This window comes from Hibiscus syriacus, unplaced genomic scaffold (assembly GCF_006381635.1).
Source record: "Hibiscus syriacus cultivar Baekdansim isolate YM2019G1 unplaced genomic scaffold, ASM638163v2 tig00111708_pilon, whole genome shotgun sequence".
In the NCBI taxonomy this organism is placed as follows: Eukaryota; Viridiplantae; Streptophyta; class Magnoliopsida; order Malvales; family Malvaceae; genus Hibiscus; species Hibiscus syriacus.
Window position 1 is genome coordinate 754,482 of NW_024063159.1, and position 21,004 is coordinate 775,485.

The 21,004-nt window shown below is 33.0% G+C and overlaps 1 protein-coding gene and 1 pseudogene across 2 annotated transcripts; one reads left to right on the forward strand and one right to left on the reverse strand.

Moving 5' to 3' along the window:
• Window positions 1-1,628: 1,628 nt before the first annotated feature.
• On the forward strand, window positions 1,629-20,750 carry LOC120167996. Of its 2 annotated transcripts, XM_039176871.1 has the most exons (5): window positions 1,629-1,636; window positions 19,653-19,970; window positions 20,118-20,228; window positions 20,417-20,497; window positions 20,597-20,750. In XM_039176871.1, the coding sequence occupies exons 2-5, from the start codon at window positions 19,710-19,712 to the stop codon at window positions 20,669-20,671; spliced, it is 528 nt and encodes a 175-aa protein (XP_039032802.1). In that variant the 5' UTR covers window positions 1,629-1,636; window positions 19,653-19,709; the 3' UTR covers window positions 20,672-20,750. The 2 variants fall into 2 exon arrangements, with proteins under 2 accessions (XP_039032802.1, XP_039032801.1); XM_039176870.1 differs by lacking the exon at window positions 1,629-1,636 and having other exon boundaries at window positions 19,566-19,970.
• On the reverse strand, window positions 2,373-3,463 carry LOC120168033 (annotated as a pseudogene).
• Window positions 20,751-21,004: the final 254 nt, after the last annotated feature.

The window sequence follows — 21,004 nt, forward strand, 5'->3', positions numbered from 1 at the left end:
TATTCTCCATCGAAAAAAATGTTGAATGAAAAAAAAGCAGTTGTTCGAAAAAAGAGAGACTGTTCGAAAGAAAAAAAGAACACAAAAAAAGACGTGAAAAAAAAATGCAAGACAAAACAACAAAATTGTGAAAAATGCATTTCGATAAGAAATTTGTTGTTTGATATTTTGTTTTTTTTTATCTTGTTGTGCTTAATGTTTTGATGGAGTTGAGATTATTATTTGTTAGTTCCTTACCTTGAATTTTAGCCATATATTTAGCCTTTTCCCCACCTTTACCTAAGCCACGTTACAACCAATAAAAGACCCTTTGATTTATGCATCTTGTTCTTATTAGTAGTGGAGATTTGATTTACTTGCAGGCTTATGGTAATATCGTGTCGATTCTGACATTGAGCGTTTCTTTACCCCAAACACATTGAGTGATTTGAGTGAATCCCGGTAAGGTATTGAGTTATGAGCATTGAGATTTATGAATGAATGGATATTACAATTGCACTTGACTTGTTTCAATTGGTGATGTTCAGTTGATTGATTTCTTGACTTCAATAGTTATTGTGGTCTCTACCTTGCTTCCTTGAATATGAAACTTGACAAAGAACGTTTAATGAAGTTTTTACTGATTTGGTTAATCATACTTGAGGACAAGCATGAGATAAGTGAGGGGGAATTTAATGAGTGTTCAGAATAGTTAATATTTGCTCGTTATTTCTTCGGTTTTGTGGATTTATTGCTGTTGATTTGGTCGTGTTGTGCTTGTTTTCGTACAGGTCATTGTTTTCCAGAATTTGTGACAAAACGGGCGAATTATGCATTTTTTATTATTATTTGGTCACGGCTGGAGACATGGGCACGACTCTGGGAACGACACGGTATGACGTGGCAGTTTCTAGAAGGTCCAGTCAGCGGCGGTTTCTAGAAGACTTCTTCCGCACGCCTTCTGGAAGATTGACGAGTAGAGTTGCATTAGGAGACTAGTTTAAGTTTGAATTTAAATTTAAAAACAATTATCTTTTGTATTATTTTATTATTTTCTTTGTTTATCCTTTAGGCTTTGAGAGGCTATAAATACCCACTTGGGGTAAGCCTAAACTCATCATTCAGAATACATTCTTCTTTTCTCTCTAGTTTTTATAAAAGTTTTCTCTTTTCCTTTTCAAGTTCTTTTTATTTTTCTTTATTTTCAAGTTTTATTTTTATGCTAAGTATGACTTTTGTCATGCTTAGCTAAACTTTTCATAAGCCGAGAGCTGTCGCGATGATTCAATTCCAACGGGAGAATTGAAACGGTCCCTTAATATCTTCGGAATCTCTCTCTCAATCTCTGCGCTTATTTTTTCAAAATCAAAACAGTTTTCAAAAATCGAAGATTGACTTTGGTCAAGAAGTTGTTGCGATTAAACGTGTGGGAGGAAGATTCGGCTTATAGAAAGCAATTCGACTTCCTGGGAACACACTTGGCGAGATAGCTTCGCCAAGAGGGAATTGAGATCGGAATTGACGGTTATAGAAACAACAATCCGAGTCGGTCGCCACGAACTTAAACGGTATTTGATCTACGACAATAGATGTTGTTAGAATCAACTACCGAAGCCGGAATCAAAGATTGCCTTGGGTATTCGGTATACAAGATAGAGTCACAAGGATAACCCTTGTAGACAAAGTAACCGACGTGAATCCCGAAGAGAAAATCTTATTCGATGATCTAAAGGATATTGAATCAAAGCGAAGCTTGAGGCTACTTTTACCGTATTTATTCACAATCTTCATACTCTTATTTTTATTTAAATTGTTTTTTATTTATTTTTACCATTTTAATCTCATATTACAAACCCCCTTTTTACTATTTTCGCCTGGTTAGAACCATTCAAACATTAAATTGTGATTTTCTAAGTCCCTGAGGATTCGACCCTTATTTCTCTATACTACGTATTTCCTTTATTTATTGATTGAGAATAAGGAATTATTTTGACATCGAAAACGACAGCTGTCACGTGGGTATAAATGGTGGCTGCTAGCTAAGGAATCTGAGATTATAATATGGTTGTGCATGGTGTGGGATATGAGCCAAATTAATTAAAAATGGTGCTCACACAGTAAAAAGAAAAAACACAAGTATAGAGAAAAAACGCAAGTATAGAGAAAAATCTACTTATAATCATGACACTGTTAATAATATATATTATTGGTACCTAAAAATATAATAAGTAGGCCTATTAGGCTTATTAGGCTTTTTAACAAGCCTAAGCCTAATTTATATAGTTTAATAGGCTTTTAGAAAAGTTCGAATTTGACCTTTTTATTAAATAGGTCAGACTAGATTTTTTTGTAGGCCTATGTAAGTCGGCCTGATCTATTCCCACCCCTATTCCTCACAAAGGTTCCATCTGGCAATATGTCATTTCTTGAGCAACTTTGGAGTCGAATTGGACAGGTGGAAACAGTCTCAGGCTTTCATACAACGCCGCGAACAGATAGTGCATCTCTCGCATTTGATTAAAGCTTGCGAATTGTTCATCACTCGACCCCACGACCCGTTCCAGCTCGTCTCGGATGGCTGACTCGACATCTGGATGCTGTGTTAACAACCAAAAGAAGCTAGTCAGCCCTGAGGCCACCGTGTCACGACCGGACAAGAGGAAACTTATGACAATGTCTCTAAGATACTTGTCATCATTGATTGTGCTCATGAATCTTGACAGAAGATCGTTTCTTCCTGAAAATCCCTCTTATCGAGCAAATTCATCCAGTACTTTAATGGCTTCTTTAAGCTGCTTCTCCGTGCCCAAATTCAGTAGCCTTTTGACCCTCCATATCAAAGGTGAATACGCCAGCCCTCTTTGTGCAGAAAATTTAGATGCTAAATCAAAGGCCACAGCGAATTCCGAACCCGGCAAGGACAATTTCAGGCAACCAGGGTACAAACCGAAGGAGAATTTGCATATAATATCGAATGAAAATCTTCTAAACACATCTTGTAAATCAAGAACCTGTTGTTTACCAGCAACCGATGATAAAAGAGGGAGAAGCCAGGACTGAATCTTTGACTTGACAATATGAAACGCGTGCACAAACTTCCATGAATCGCCGTCACATTGAAAATACCTCTCCAAGAAGATCACCGAGGAGAGCGGAGAAAGGTTTCCCTTTCGGGTAGTTCTCAAATCTGTTTTTGAGAACATGCTCGACGTTTACAGGGTTTGCTGTGATGATATTGCCAAGAACATGGATGTGGATGGTTCCAGTGGCGGATTTTTTAAGAAGGCGAGTATCCCAATCACAAAGATTGTCGAATTCTCTGGTCCAACGGGAAGTAAGATAAACCTGGCAGGTTTCACAATTACACCATAGCTTCGACCTCAAAACAAAGATCAACAAAGAAAACAAGAGAGTAAAAGAGAAGAACACGAAGCAGAAAGCAGTGCTCATGGAGCATAAGGAAACCTGTTAATCCATTTAATTTACTGAATAGAAGCAGGAAAATAAAAGAAAACCCAGCAATAAACAAAAAAGCTGAAGAGATCAAAGAAGGGGAAGGTAGGAGATGAAGGAATTGAAGAGAAAAGATCCCTTTACATTCTATTGTTTCTTTACTTTTTTCTGGTGAAACAAAAAGTAGAAAGTCAAACATTTAAGAATGCGATAGCAGTTCAAGTACTCATGCTGAAATTCTAGCTGTTTGACACACGAGGAAAAAAAATATTGAATTTTCCATAACTAACACGTGCGCAAAGTAAAACTATGGTTCTGCAAAATTGGGGTGTCCCTCTCAGGCTTTTACTGTATATTTGCATGTATCTTTTATTTTCTCTTTGTGCGGCTATGTTATTAGGGTTGTTCGTTCAATTAATTTGGTGGTCAAATCGATTGAATTACCGTTAATCGAATTAATTATTATTTTTTCTTTAATTGTTAATCGAATTAAATTTTTTTTCGAAAATATTAACTGAACCGAATAAATTTCGATTAATTCAGTTAATTTATGAATTAACCGAAATTTTTTAAAATTTTATAATTTATATAAAAATTAAATATTTTATAATTAAAAAAATAGTTTATAATTAATTTAAATAATATACAATTATAAAATAAAAATTTATATAATTTTTTTAATTAATTAATATTAATTTAGGTTTAAAAGTTATTGGATCTTAAATTATTAATTGAGTTTTAAATGGTTTGGGCTGAGCCCATATGTTATTTATAATATATTTAATATTTTTTAATTTAGAAAAACAATTTACAATTAATTTAAATAATATATAATTATAAAATAAAAATTTTATATAATTTTTTAATTAATTAATATTGATTTAGGTTAAAAGTTATTGGATCTTAAATTATTAATTGAGTTTTAAATAGTTTGGGCTGAGCTCATATGTTATATATAATATATTTAAAATTTAAAATTTTATTTCGGTTAATTTGGTTAATTAACTGATTTCGAACCGAATTAACCGTTAACCGAATATCCAAAAAAAACTTAACCGTTTCCCGATCAAACTAATTCGGTGGCCGACCGAATTAACCGAATTAGTTCGATTCGGTCGATTAATTCGGTTAAAACCGAATTTTGAACACCCATATACGTTATAAGTTACTTTTTAATATATTTGGTAATATATATATATATAATTGAAATTATAAGTGAACAATTCAATCGTAACTATAAGTAATATATATAAATAATTATAAAATATTATGAGTTTGGAAACTATCAAAATAAAATCTAAAGGTAATTCACATTTACGTTATGTAGGATAAAAGATAAATTTATATTAGGCTTAATATTAAAATAAGTGTCAAAACTATACCTAAACTCTTAAATAGGTGCATATATTATTTTTTGACCCATTTAGGTGCCTAACATTACCAACGTTATCCATTTAGGTGTTCGGACTGTCAACGATGTTAATTTCCCCTATTAATAGACACGTGTCACAATATGGTGATTTTAAAAATTTTATTTAAAATTAAAAAAATAAAAATATATATTTTTAAAGACAAACATAAACATTTTGAGATAACCCCAAAAACTCTGAAAACCTTCGCTAAACCCACATTGACCATCGCCCTTCGTCGTCAACGAAGCTCTACCCGACCTCATCTCCCCCAACAACCAAAACCCCCAAATCGTGATCCTATATGATCTCAACGGCCAATCAAATTCAACTACGACAACGTATGACTAGGAGGATGACAGAGTCTACGTTGACGACAGTGGTTGTGGCCGTAAAGAGGGACATGTTAAGAATATGATTTGGGGATTTTAGGTCTTTTTTATAATTTAAGAGAAATTAGGGGTTTTTTTATAAATGTAATATTTAAAAAAAAAGATAAATTTCAAAATCACTAGATTGTGACACGTGTCACCTAATGGAGAAATTAACGCCGTTGATGGCCTGGACACCTAAACGGGTACTATTTATAACGTTAGGCGCTTGGATGAGTCAAAAAATAGTTTAAGTACCTATTTGAGAATTTAGGTATAGTTTAATTACTTATTTTGGTATCAAGCCTTTATACTTTATGACTTAAATCCTAGGCCTTTATCAACTTTTTCAAAAGATATATAAAGAGGCACAAATTGATATAGCACCGCCTAAAATGAAAAAGAAACTAAAACTATAATTTTAATTCAAACCTCATAAAAATTCCTGATTTCACCCCTACTCCAAGACTTCATAGATAATATTATATATGATCTTTTAGGCCTAATATTTTTTATGATTTTGCAAAAAATACAAAGTACACCCCTTAACTATTAAGGTTGTGTGGTTCATCAAACTTAATATTGTATATAATAAAACTTTATACACTTGCCTAATTGCCTTGTTTGTTTTTTTTTAATTGCAATGCCCCAATTGGTCGCGCGAGGATTGTGAGGCTTTTGGTGAATTTCAATTGGGTAGCAAATGGAAAAATAGGGGTAAAATACACCATTTCTCCCTTAACTTTACTCTATCCCATTTCACTCACTGTAGTTTTAATTTTTCTAATTTACTCACTAAATTTTTTATTTGCTTATGCGTTGATCACCTTTAAATATTTTATTATTATTTTGAAATGATATGTATTTTTTATTATTATTTAATATAAAAATAATTTAAAATATAAAATAAATTAGAAGGTGGACATCCATTATTCGTTGTCCACTATCCATCGGCATTAAATGTCACTATTGACAATTATAGATGGTTGAAGTTCAGTCCAAGATTTCATCGATCACTTCGTCTCAACCCCTGAGTCCGAATCCGACCTTTATTTTATCAGAACATGCTTTGAATTTGATCAAAAATGAGAAAATCGAAAAGTCGACTGCCGTCACTGCCATAAATGGTGATTGTTCGGTCTCAAATTTCAAGAGTTGCTTCGGCTCAACCCCTTGAGTTTGAATCTGACCTCCATTTTATCATAACATGCTCTAAAGTCCACGAACAAGAGATCGAAAGTGAGAAGATGAAATGATTCAGTCGAGATTCAGTCGAGATTTAAGACATTTGCTTATGAAACAACCACCAAATTCAATCAGGAGGTTGAGGTGAAGCGATCCATGAAATTTGGGTTCAAACGGCCGCTGATTATGAAGGTCAACGGTGGTCGACGTTGGGCATGGTTATTTTAATTTTTTTTAAATTTAATAATAATAAAGTATTAATTTATTATTTATTTTAAAAATTTTATATTAATAATAAAAAAGTTCATGTCATATCAAAATAATAATAAAATAATTCAGAGCGATCTAAACATGAGTAATTAAAAATTTCAGCGAGTAAATTAGAAAAATTAAAAATATTTTGAGTAAATGGTGTAATTTATACAAAAAAATAAATACAAGATAGTTAGATAGTATTTTCATTTTTCCTCAAAAGTAACAAATAATTATGAGAAACGGCCATGAGTCTTGCACGTGTGGCATTATATGGGAAGGAAAAGGACGCCTGATTCATCATTCCGACGCATGTCATTGTATTAGCTGATTTAAAATAATTATTTAATAAAAAAATGGAAAGAACAAATATTTAATTGGCCAACTGTGTCCTGACTCCTGATATTTAGTTTTTTATTTACACTATTTAAATTATTAAAATTTACTATAAAATGTTTATTAATAAATAAAGATAAATTTAAAAATATAAATAATTAAAGTAAACTTTTTTAAAAATAACTAAAATAAATTAAAATTGAAACTTTCTGCAAGATTAGATCACTTCTCGTTACCTTAAATAATGAATTGGTGATATTCTTTATTATACTTCTTCCGATTTTTTTTTAAATTATCTTTTATAATTCATACTAGGTTATAACGTTGCTATTCTTTTGGAGTTTTTCCAAGTCTCTCAAAATTATATTCTCCAATTAGATATGACCTTTGATATAATTACCGATAAATTCACGTTCTCTATTAACAACTAAATTCATTCACCATACAAACCTATAAATAAGCATATCATCCTAATCCTAGTATCAACATTAATAGTTTATACATACATACATATATATATATATAAGGTTGAAAAAGGAAATTCTTTCTTGAACTCCCTACCCGAATCATCTTCTTCAGTCGATTCCCTCTTCCCCTCTTATAAAATCATAGTTGTGGTTCTCCACTCAGAACCAAAAAAAAAATAACTATATGCAACAACACCATCCCCCTCAACACTCCTCAAACCCCATCTTAATTCGGACCAACAATGTGGCTTCTTTACATTTAAAGTTTTAATGGAATCAACTTGAGATGATTAAATAAACATGAATACATAATTGTCTCTATAAAAATCGTAATTCCATCCCTGCGTAATATAATTCGATTCTGTGCAAGGGAAGAAGAACAGTATAAATAGTAGTGATGACAAGAATAATATTCAATGAATTAAGAAGAACAGTATAAATAGTAGTGATGACAAGAATAATATTCAATGAATTAAGTGACAATTAATGGCTAAAAACCGAAGAAACGCCTACAAGCTTCGATGATCTTGTTCCCCCTTTTATCTGATTCATGTTGTGTGTGGACCTCATCGTTTGTGTTTTCCTCGTCTGCAACCGGAACTGACTCATATTGATGATCTAGTCTGCGATAAACTTCGTTCCCAGAAGCCGATGGAACTCGAAATCCTAAACTGAAGCTCATGAGCTACTCGAAAGGCTCAAAATGAAAAAAAAATCTTAAACTTAATTCGATTGAAGCCTCAAACTCAAACTCGAACCTTAAATACATAAAAACCTTTTTGTATTTAAAAAAAAAATCAATATATAAATATTAATATTATTAATAATTTATTTTTTTAAAAATAAAATCTTAATATATTATATTTTCGAGTTACTCACTAGTTTTTTGAGTCAAGTATTAAATAATTCGTTTCAACTCGTTAAAAACTCAATTCGGGTCCATTCGATTCGAATATTTATCAAACTTTTATCGAATCAATTTCTAATAATTCATAATCTGTTTCGTCTCATTTACAACGCTATACACAGCATGAAGCAAACACGACAGCGGATGTCATGACCAAACTGGTTGTTCTTATTTTTTCCATATTTTCAAACGAGGTCCTATGATGTCATTCATGGGCTATATAAGGGCCACTGTTCCATGGCTTTTGCAAAAGTAGTTAACTGGCTTCTGCTTGAAATAGTAACAACAACCGTATGCAACATGGAAACAAGGATTGAAACTTCTGCAATAGTAAATCTAGATTATTAACTTTCATGGTCTTCAGACAATGACTGGCAGCTAGACCAGGCAAAGCTAACATTTTCTTTTCATAGTCATGTCCCAAAGGAAAAAAAATGAAATAATGGTTTGTTAATCTTGTCAAACAGGGGTATTAAGAATCGCATGGCATAACTGTTGCGGAATACGACAATCGAATAGAGCAAAATCACAACTGATAATTTGAGAAAATAAAATTGAAGATAAAGAAAAAACAAATTTTACGTGGAAAATCCCTAAATAATATAGGATAAAAATAACGGACAAAGATAGAAGAATTTCACTATGAAAAAATAGGAATTACAATTTCTCTCGATCTAAGGAGAAAACAATAACAATTCTCTCTTGATAAAAAGGAGAAAACAACTCTCAAGAAAGCTCTCTAAATTCTCTAGTATTGGGAGAAAGTTAGAATGATTTGGGATGGTTTTGAAGCTAAATGGGTTAGGATATTTATAGTTAAACCTTAAAGACTAATCTTGTAAATATCCTAAAGTATAGGGATTAAATGTATAATTTTACCATCCCATTTATTCAACAATCTTCCACTTGAAGATTTGATTGGAACAATCATATCTTCACACCACTCTTTCTACCTTGTACCTTCATGTTGCTTACGTTTCTAACAGGACACAAGAGGATCGTCACCAAATAAATTTATCAACATTAATCGCCTTCGTCATGAAATCTGCTATGTTGTCTTTGGTATGAATTTTTTGCATATCTATCGCCCCTTCTTCCACCTTTTCACGAATGGCTGAACTTGTATGTGTTTTTTCCTTGAATGAAATGTTGGATTCCTTGCTAGATGCAAGGTGCTTTGACTGTCACAAAACAGAGAGACATACTCTTGATTGTGCCCAAGCTCCTCCAATAGCATCTTCAACCATATAGCTTCTTTATTGGCTTGTGTAGCTGCTACATATTCTGCCTTTATTGTGGATGTAGCCACAACTGACTGCAATTTTGAAACCCAGCTTACAGCTCCACAACAACTTTGAACACATATCTTGTAGTAGATTTGCTTTTATCCATATCTCCTGCATAATCAGAATTGGCATGCCCATTGATAAGAAAGTTTGATCATTCGTAACATAACTTCATAACATAATGCAACATTTTAGGTCCCTTTGATGTATCTCAGGATCCTCTTTACTGTATTCCAATGCTCTTTGCCTGGATTCGTCATATACCGACTAACCACTCCCACTGCTTGTGCAATGTCTGGTCTTGTGCATGTCATAGTGAACATTAAACTTCCCACTACTGATGTATATGGTACTCGAGACATCTCCATCATCTCTTCTTCACTGCTAGGACTAATACTAGAGGATACTTTGAAGTTAATAGGAAGAATGGTAGAAATTGGCCTACAATCTTACATGTTGAATCGTGACAAGATCTTCTTCAAGTAATTTTTTTGTGAAAACCAAATCTCCCTATTACTTCTGTCTCGGTGAATTTGCATCCCTAGAATCTTGTTTGTTGATCCCAAATCCTTCATTTCAAATTCCTTAGCCAGTTGTGCCTTCAATTCTTCAATATGATCTTTGTTGGGTCCTACAACTAACATGTCATCCACATACAACAACAATATAACAAAATCGTTATCACCAAACCTCTTGAAATAAGCACAAGGGTCTACATTAAGTCTGTTGTATCCAAGGCACATAATGAAGGAATCAAATCTCTTATACCAACACCTCGACGCTTGTTTTAGACCGTACAGAGATTTGTTCAACCTGCAAACCAAGTTCTTCTTTTCTTTTTCTTCAAAATCTTCAGGCTGAAGCATGTAAATCTCTTCTTCAAGATTTCCATGAAGAAAAGCTGTTTTAACATCTAGATGCTCTTGATGTAAGTTTAATGTAGCACATATTGCCAAAACTACTCAAACTGTTGTTAGTCGAACCACGGGAGAAAAGATTTCATTGAAATCAATACCTTATTTTTAAGGATATTCTTTTACCACTAGTTTTTCACGATACCTCTCAACTTGATCGTTACCATTTCGCTTGATTTTGAAGACCCATTTGTTACCAATTGGCTTCCTTCCTTGTGGTAGTGGTACAAGGTCCCATGTATTATTTTTATGAAGGGCTTCAATTTCTTCTTGCATCACCGTCATCCACAGTGAAGCATCTGAGTTATTTATTATCTCCTGGTATGTTGATGGCTCACTATCCTCTGTTAAAAGGCAGTATGCAATATTTCCTTCTATAACATAATCTGAGTGCCAATTGGGACGTCTTCTCACACGATCTAATTGACGAGTTATTAGAGCTTCAGAACTCTCTGGTTCTTGTTCATCATGTACTAGTTCTACTTCAGAAGAATCTCCTTGTTCAAACTCCTTTTCCACATGTATCTATGTAGTCTATGACTTTTTAGCGCTATCATCGTCTTCTTTTCTTTGTAGTTTATCTTCTACAAAGATAACATCCTTGCTGATGATCACTTTGTGGGAAGTGGGATTCCACAAGCGATACCCCTTTATAACATCAGCATACCCCAAGAATTTTCATTACCTGGATTTTGGATCCAACTTTGAAATTTCTTAGGAGTTGTACATCACGTACATAATACTTCCAAATACATGGAGGTTTGAATAATCAACTGGTTTACCAGTTCACATCTCAATTGGTGTCTTCAGCTCTATTGCAGTTGATGAATCTCGATTCACCAAATAACAGGCGGTATTGACTGCTTCTGCCCAAAATAATTTTTCTAGGTCTGCATCCCTCAACATTGCTCTTGTTCTTTCTAACAAGGTTATGTTCATCCGCTCTTCCACTCCATTTTGTTGAGGAGTGTTCACCACTGTGAATCGTCATTTGATGCTTTATTTCCTGTAAAAGTCATCAAATTCTTCACTTGTGTATTCTCATCCATTATTTGTTCTGAAACACTTGATCTTATTTCCAGAATCAAGTTCCACCCGTGCTTTGAAGTTTTTAAAAGTTGAAAACGCATCTCACTTTTTCTTAATAGGGTACACCCAACATCTCCTGGAGTAGTCATCAATAAATGAGACAAAGTATTTTGCTCCGCCTAGGAATGTAATTAGTGCTTGCCATAGTCAGAATGAACCAATTCTAGAACACTTTTGCCTCTAAAATTTGACGTGTTGAATTTCAACCGGTGCTGCTTACTTGTTATGCAATGCTCACACAAAGTAAGTGATACTTTTGTTAAGCCTGAAAGTAGCTTTTGCTCCACAAGGACTTTCATTCCTTGTTCTGACATGTGTCCAAGTTTATGATGCCATAGCATTGCAGAATCTGAACTACATGAGGCAACAAAGGCTTCTGCTTCTAACAAAGTCTCTCCCTTCAGCATGTACAAGTTTGTTGCTATCTTTTCGCCTTTCATCACCACAAGCTCTCCACGGAACACCTTTGTAACATCCTCAACACCGGGTTAGTGACCAAATTGTAAAGTTTCATAATTTGGTGACTAAAGTGTAAGAATGAAATAGTTCAATGATTATTGGATATATATATGATGAAGGTTATTTAGTAATTATTAAAGGAAATTAAGGGTTAAATGGTCATTTGACCAGAAAGATTTTTATATTCCTTTTAAAGGTAATATAAACGTGGGAAATGTGAGAAACATCCAGAGTTCTCTTCTCCTTTCTTCTTCTTCATACGTGGGAGAGCAAGGTAAAGGTAAATTTAATTTCAGTTGGTTAATTCTTGAGTTTTAAGCTTAGTTTTGATTCTTTGGGTATTAAATAAGCTTAAGGAAAGCTTATATGGGATTTAAACAATAAGATAAAGAAATTATGAAGGAATTTGCAATATGAGTTTTAAGATGAAATTTTGATATGGTATGGTTGTTTAAGTTTTATGGATGAATTTGACTTGTCATCAATCTAATTAAGAAGTATGAAGTGTTAGAATTGGAATTAGAACACATTGAAAATTTGGTATGATTCTTGAATCTCATATGGAAGATAGGATTTTGAGGTTTAAGATGAAATAAATGAATATAGATTGGTTTAAGTATGTGTACTAGAGTTAAGAATGAAAAGGGGATGATATATGAAGTGTTTGAGAGGAAATGAAGTAATTTTCGGGTTGAAAATATGATTTCTGGGCAAGGGGAATCGATACCCATTTAAGTGGAACCGATACCCCTTCAAACGAACAAAATTTCCAGAATGTCATGAGGGAATCGATACCCCCTTAGTAGGGAACCGATTCCCCCTAAAGGAAAAATGGGAATATTGGTTTAATAAGTTCGTTTAATTTGCTAGTATCCAATTACAAGGTATATGTATCTAATGATTGCCTCAAAATGTACATTTATGTAGATTCTGCGCATAAAGCAATTCCGGAACATTTGGCAAGTAAGATCGATCAAGGGAAAGATAAGAGATTGGAATTGACTAGTGAGGCCAAGGTGAGTGCATACTAGTGATATGTAGTGTTTAATGGAAATAAGACTTGCGATGAGTCTATTTCCTAGAGTAATATGCATGAAGTCATGGACATGATTATGTGTGGTTATAATTATATGTGATTATCTGTATTACATTGATTGTATGTATGCATGACTAAAGATAATGATATGCTTTGTATATGCTATATGATGTATGTAAGACTTTAATATGTAATAATGGAAGAACATGAAATAAGTTATATGATAGAGTCATAAGAAATGAAATGAACATGAGAGAATAAGATAATCAAGTATAAGTTATATGATATGGTATAAGTGATTATACGAGAAATGTTAGGAGACTCTAAGAGAATAGTATGAATTCGAAGGCATAAATAAGGATACATAAGTAATATAGGGAAGATTGATAAATTAAAGGAAACTATAGTTTATGTATTATAGTGAAGAGCTACAAAGTTTTATTAAAGAGTATTGTGGAAGTCATAAGAAATTGAACTAAATAAATAGATGGTTTATGTAAGTGGAAAAGGAAAATGATATAAAATAAATGGAAATTATTTATAAGATAGCATGAGACTAATTGAACATGTAATATAAACTTTATAAAGGAGTACTTGGGTAAAATCATTATATGATACAATTATAGAGTATTACTATACAAATTATATTAAAATATGATATATGAGAATATGAGTAAGTTTATAGGATATTGATAGGACATATAAGAATATTTAAATGTATGCTGATATGAAAAAGTGAATACAAAGAAATGGAGCATAAGGTAGATAATATGATATCAGTTATTATATATATATATGATATATGTCATCAGGTAATATGAAAGGACTCTGAAAATTGATATAAGCTACGTGAAAGTGTTCTAGGTGTTTCTATATGTTATATGAAGTATATGATCTTATGTAAACAAGATATGATAAGTATGTTTACATGAATAAATGTGATTGGGTGAGAAATGATAGAAATTATATGAAAACATGATATATGTGACATGTGAATTATATGGAAATGATCTACGTGTAAGTGAAATATGTGACTATGTGATAATATGAAAAGAAGCTATGTGATACGTGATATGTGAAAGTGAATTACAAGTTTATGTGAATATTTGAAATGAAATAAATGATAACGCCCATGTTATGTGTCATGAGAGCTAGGGGTATAGTTGGCATGCCAAGAGTCGAGGGTCTACGCGGTCCTTCGGGACATATGTATATTCTTTGGAACATGTGTGAAGTCTTGAAAGACACATACTTGATCCCTAGTATATGTATATGATTCTTAAGGAATAATATGTGGTCCTTATGGACATTATTATATGGCACTACGGTGCAATTCTACGCGGCACTTCGGTGCAATTATACGAGCTGTGGTGACAGCATTAGTGCACAACCTCTATAGACTCACATATCGATAGTTCTCACATATGTACATGGGCTAATCCAGAGATATGAACAAATATATGTTAGTGGTATGATAAATGTTATATAAATGATATGATGTTGTGTGTGTATAGTGTTTGATTGAAAAGGGTTAACCATAAAAGTATGTGATTACATGATAAACTGTTAATGATGAATTATGTGTATGTATGTATTTACTGTAATTAATCTGATATGATTTTATATGATACGAAGAATGCATGGAATTGGTATAACATGATAGAACAGAACATGCATGTATTGATATATGTTATAAAGTACATTATAAGTTGTTATGCCTCACTAAGTATTCGACTTAGCGTGTGATTGTTTCACACGTAGGTTTCGAGAAGAGTAAAGAGTAATGCGGAGCAAGACAGGTCATTTTTCCTTACCAAATGTCAGATCAGAAAATATAGGTACTGTATATAGAGTGTAGTTGGCATGTAGTCTAAAGATATAAATTGTATGAACTCTGATATATTTTTGTAAACGTTTTGAATAAGTTAAATGTTATCAAAGTTTTTAAATTACTCACTATTTTATACGAATAAATGTTTGAAAAGTCAATGTGACACTTCGGACTCGTATCCGGGTCGGATACGGGTTGGGGGTGTTACAACCTTCATGATTCCTTTCCGTGTTTCAATCTTGCTTGCATTATTATCCAACAATCCGTAAGATAATAAATTTTTCTTCACGCCTTTCACGTGCCACACATCTCGAACAACTTTAATTGTTTCATCATACATCTTCAATTTGATGGTTCCCACGCCAACGATCTCTGAGGCATGATCATTGCAACTATGCACAGATTCTCAGGTTCATAATGATGGAACCATTCTTTTCTCAAGGTCATGTGATATGTTGCTCCTGAATCAATGAGTCATATATCTGCAAATCTCTTTCTACCTTCCACGGTGGTTGACGCTTCACAACATAGATCATCTCTATCATCTAAAGTGTTTGCGGTATTGCCTTGTGGTTTGGAGATTTTACCTAGACTCCAACAATCCTTCTTCAAGTGACCCTTCTATCCACAGTTGTAGCACTTTAAATTCTTCTTGCTTCTCGACTTTGATCTACTATGTTTGTGACTGCTACTTTGGTCACGTTCTGTTGATTTCCCTCTCATCGTTGTCAACGCTTCTGCTTATTGCATATTTATTTGTCTGTCTTCCTTATTCTTGCGCCAATTTTCTTCTTATAGAACAGCAGCTGCAACATCATTGAAGACTATACTTGTGACATTACTGTTTGTCAAGTTGATGATGAGTTGATCATACGAATCAGGTAGACTTTGAAGTAGAAGTTCAGCACGTTCTTGTTCTCCTATTGTACACCTTAAGGATGTAAGCTGAGAAAATAAAGTGTTCAACGTGTTTAAGTGCTCTGAAACTGAAGTATATTCTGGCATCCGGAGAGTGTACAATTTCCTCTTAAGGAAAATTTTATTGTGCAACGATGTGGCCTCGTACAGTTTTGTGAGATGATCCCATATCTCCTTAGCTGTCTTCCTCTCCTGGATGCTTAAAAATACTTCATCTGCTAATGCTAGATGAAAGTTTGACATAACATTCCCGTCCATTTCGTTCAATATGTTGTCATCTGTGAAATCTACCGTCTTTTCACTGATAGATGCTAGACAATCGTCTTTCCTCATGATGGCCTTCATCTTCAATTTCCACAATGAGAAATTTCTCCCATTGAACTTTTTAATATCAAATTTCGTTGCCATAGCTTCTATTACGGATAGCTCCCACTATTTCACTATCGTGAATAGTTCTATGAAACCTTCAAAAAATGGGTAATTACTTCTTACTTTCTTATGTTGGAGGATCCACCTTTTGGTGGCAACCACGAAGATAATAAGTAGATATTTCACACTCAAATCTGGCTCTGATACAAATTGTTGCGGAATACAACTATCGGATAGAGTAAAATCGCAACTGATAATTTGAGAGAATAAAATTGAAGATAGAGAAGACACAAATTTTATGTGGAAAACCCCTAAATAATATAGGGTAAAAACCATGGGCAAAGTTAGAAAAATTTCACTATGAGAAAATAGGAATTATAACTTCTCTCGATTTAACAAGAAGAAAACAATAACAATTCTCTCTTGATAAAAAGAAGAAAACAACTCTTAAGAAAACTCTCTAAATTCTCTAGTATTGAGAGAAAGTTAGAATGATTTGGGATGGTTTTGAAGCTAAACGGGTTAGGGTATTTATAGTTGAAGCTTAAGGACTAATCTTGTAAATATCCTAAAGTATAGGGACTAAATATATAATTTTACTATCCCATTTTTTCAACAATTTCAGTACAAATTATCAACCATTTGCACTGAAAGTTTGGCCAACAATTTCCACCAAAAGTTGTTTGACTTTTCAACAATAACCTTGAAGACAAGGCGAGAATTTAAAAATGTATGGCATAAAATAAAGCTGGACATAGGGGTGACCGTTTGATCGAGTCGAATTGAGTCAAAAAAATTTTGAGTTATTCGAGTTGATGAGTCATATTTTACAATTCGGAATTGACTTACAAATTTTTCATGTCGAGTCGAATTTTCAAGTTTGTGTTCAAATTTAATTATCTTGATTTTAATTTAAATGGGTTTTTATGATCATATACAATACATATACATAACAATACATTCTTGTGTGATTTTTGATAAAAAAATACAATAAATGTATATTTCTTTCATATGTGATATACATATATCATACAAAATTGATGGACTCGACTCAAATTTAAAGATTAGTCCATTAATTACTAAAAGTTTTGAGTTATTCGAGTTGTATTTTACAACTCAATTTTAACTTAAGAATAGTGAATTTGACAATTTTTATCTCCATGGCAAGTAATTCAATAGAAATCTTGAAAGCTGTCTAAAATTAATATGAAATCAACATATTCATGTCTCATTAAAATTACTAGAAAATAGAATACTTCAAAACAATAATCATTAATAAAGATAATTTATGTTTTTTAACATATCTTCATATGTAATATCCTAACTTGATAACCGACTTAATATCTTATAAATAAAGATAACCCTTGAGCAAACTCGTGTTGATAACGTGTTATTAAATAAACGAAAAGAAGCAATAATAGGAACAAGAAGAACAAGTGATATAAGAATAAAAGGGAGAATTATATTATTATCTCAATATGAGTTGTGTACAATATTTTCTCTGAACTCCATATTTATAAGCATTAAAGAGTAGATATTCATAACAAAAATGATTTTTATTATTAAAATTTTAATTTATTTTTTTGTGACATGAATTCTATATCACTAATATCGTTAATTGTTAATAAGATAACGTATCACATTCAATTAATGAATAGTGTTTTATTTAATTTTCGAAATCATGATTAAAAAATTTATTGAAATAAAGTTTAATATTTTTAAATAAAAATTTTAAAAATAAAAATATAAAAATGTTGAGCAATGATATTAAGCATTTAGGACTTGGCTTGCAGCCAAACGACCACTGAAAATTAAGAGAGCGATGCAGGAAACAAACGCATCGCAAAATCAGGGGGTGAACGACCCAAGCCAATTCACTTCTGCTGCTGTGCGTAACCCGAACGTTTGTTTTATTTTTTAATTAATATGTACAATACATTATTTGTTCAATCGTAAATCTCAACCTTTTGACACTAAACTTTCACACTTTTAGTACCTATGATACTCGAACTTAGGTCTTCAAGAAATAACAAACAATTCATTTATTATGGAGGTCACTTGCTTCTCCTTCATTATTCTATTGGCTTGCATCTATGATGCTCAAACTCGAGTCTTTAAGAAATAACAACTATTTTTTGAAATTATCGTGATATTATAACGATATCTATAATTCAAAGACAAATATTTAAAAAAAAATTACAACATAACGTCAATAACATCTACCATTATTACAGCACAACCACACCCACAACTATAATTTAATATTTTGCTCCACTGACCGACAAATCGAAAAAATGAAGGAGAAGCAAGGGCACATTTCTGGAAAATATTATCATAGCATGGCAGTAGGTTCCAAAATGCACACTACATACAAAATTTAACCTGAGAACAGGATTTAAAATACGATTGTAATCGTGTTTTCTGTTACGTTATATTTTATAATTTTTTATGATTATAAATATCACAAATGTTATTGATATGAGACACCATAAACCTAAAATTAAAATCACAAAGCCAACATATGATTCTGACAGCTGACTGATATATTATTATGTTCACTTTTAAACTCACCGAGTTTACCCCGGTCCACACCAACTCAGTGAGTCTACCCCAGGCATGATATATTAATGTAATAAAGGCAGGTTACCTAGGATGCTTCGACAGTCTCTCCAACTCTGTCTTGTCTCTTAAGGCTTTCCCCCTCCATGTCTTGTGTAGGTGACCACTTCCTGTCCACTCCATAAAGAAAAGACTTCTCAAAGCACCCTTTTTTTTCTAGGGAAAAGAGGATTTACCAATACTCCTTAGACCCTTCAACCACACCATTATTATAAATAATTCACACTTCTAGAATTGGGAGGAAAAAAAATCATTTTTACACCAATAATTATTATATTTATTTACATTCGGATTCTAATGTAAATGTCAGAAACAAATATATGCGAGGATCATATTTAATTAAATGTTAAATAAAAGTGTCTGATCTTTTAACAAAGAAGGGCCTTGAATCTGGAGAGGGAAATTGTCAATGGAGCAACTTAAGCAAATGGTATAGCTTTCCAAAAGAGGCCCATATAGACCCTCTTGCAATCCAAGCTTAAAAAGAATACAGTTGGAAAGCTGTACAAGGAAGAATTATTCATGGATTCATCTTACTTCTTAGCTAAAATTTGAATTAAAAAAAAACTGTACAGATGTCAAGTAAATAACATTTGATATGTGTCCTTCTCTCAAGAAAGAGGAGACAATTTGGTCATTTCATAATTTTTTTTTATATATAATTCTAGTATTTGTTTTGTGTTAAAGTAAGCTAGTTGGTTTCGTATCTTTAAAGCCAGCCTTGCATATAACGCACGTATGGCAGGGGAAAGAGAGCCATCACATTGTAAAGAAAAAAGAACAAACGAAAAAAGAGAATTGCAAGAAGAAAAAGAAGAGGGAGTTGAAGATGGCATCAATGGCAACATCAAAGCAGATATGGGAACAACAACAATCGCAGATGCAGCGCGTAAAGAACTCGGGAGTTATCGTTAGCAACGAAACTCCATTGAAGGATGACAAGCAAGAGGAAACGGCCAAATCTGCACTGGCATTGTTTCGAGCCAAAGAGGAAGAGATCGAGAGGAAGAAGATGGAGGTGAGGGACAAGGTCGAGACTTATATGGGGCGCGTTGAAGAAGCAACTCGACGCTTGGCTGACGTTAGAGAAGTAAGTTGAATTTCACCATAATGAAGCATCATATGGGGCATCATATAATTGTAATCTATAAACCAGATTCTTCCCGTTTAACTGCAATAGCATCAATGTTTGCTTCTATTGGATTAATAGTCATTGTCAACTGGTGAAATCTTCCAGGAGCTTGATGCCCTCATAGATCCAATGAGAAAGGATATTGCGTTTCTGCGCAAGAGGATAGACACCATCAACCGGGAGCTGAAACCACTGGGACAGAGCTGCCAGAAGAAGGTGCACATATCATGTTCATTGCTAATCACTAAACTGATAATCAAGTGGCAATAGAGTGCATAATTAGTAATCATTTTGAATGATTACATATAGTGACCTATCAATATCAACAAAACATTTGATTACGCAAAGTAAAAAAGCTTGTTAAAAGTGAAAAACTCACATTTACCATGCTGTGTGAATCACAGGAAAGAGAATACAAAGAAGCTCTTGAAGCCTTCAACGACAAGAATAAGGAGAAAACACAACTAGTTGGCAAGTTAATGGAGGTGAATGTTTTGTGCTCCGTAACTTCGGTTAAACCTTGTTTATTACAATAATTTTGCAAGTGACGTACTGCTAATTGTTTATGTGAAATTGGTGGTTAGCTGGTGAGTGAAAGCGAGAAGTTGAGGATGAAGAAGCTGGAGGAGCTGAGCAAAAGCATTGAAACCCTTGGTTAAAATCGGCGATGACTAAAACATGTGCTTTGCTTGCTGTAGTTTCACAACCAGTTTTCTGATTGTTTGATGTATTTTTATGGTTTAATTTCCACGTTTTTCACCTTCTTCTTCAATGGGAAGCGTTCTGATATATAGGAAAGTAGCCACTCAACCACTTACCAAACGTGCCAACCTTCATTCATATATATAAATGCTTCCCCAGCCTTCACAGTAGAGGAAATTGCTCCTTGTCTTCGTATATACAAATTCTTTATAAAATATTTACGTACGATGCATAAAATGTGTGTATTTTGTCAATAATTACGAAAAATTTTAAACAAATAATATCTTCTA

Excerpts from the sequence above, each read along its gene's own strand:
- LOC120167996 (XM_039176871.1), top strand. The coding sequence starts at position 19,710 with ATGGCATCAATGGCAACATCAAAGCAGATATGGGAACAACAACAATCG. Across the intron at positions 19,971-20,117 it reads GCTTGGCTGACGTTAGAGAA|GAGCTTGATGCCCTCATAGA; the intron begins GTAAGTTGAATT and ends GAAATCTTCCAG. Across the intron at positions 20,498-20,596 it reads TAGTTGGCAAGTTAATGGAG|CTGGTGAGTGAAAGCGAGAA; the intron begins GTGAATGTTTTG and ends ATTGGTGGTTAG.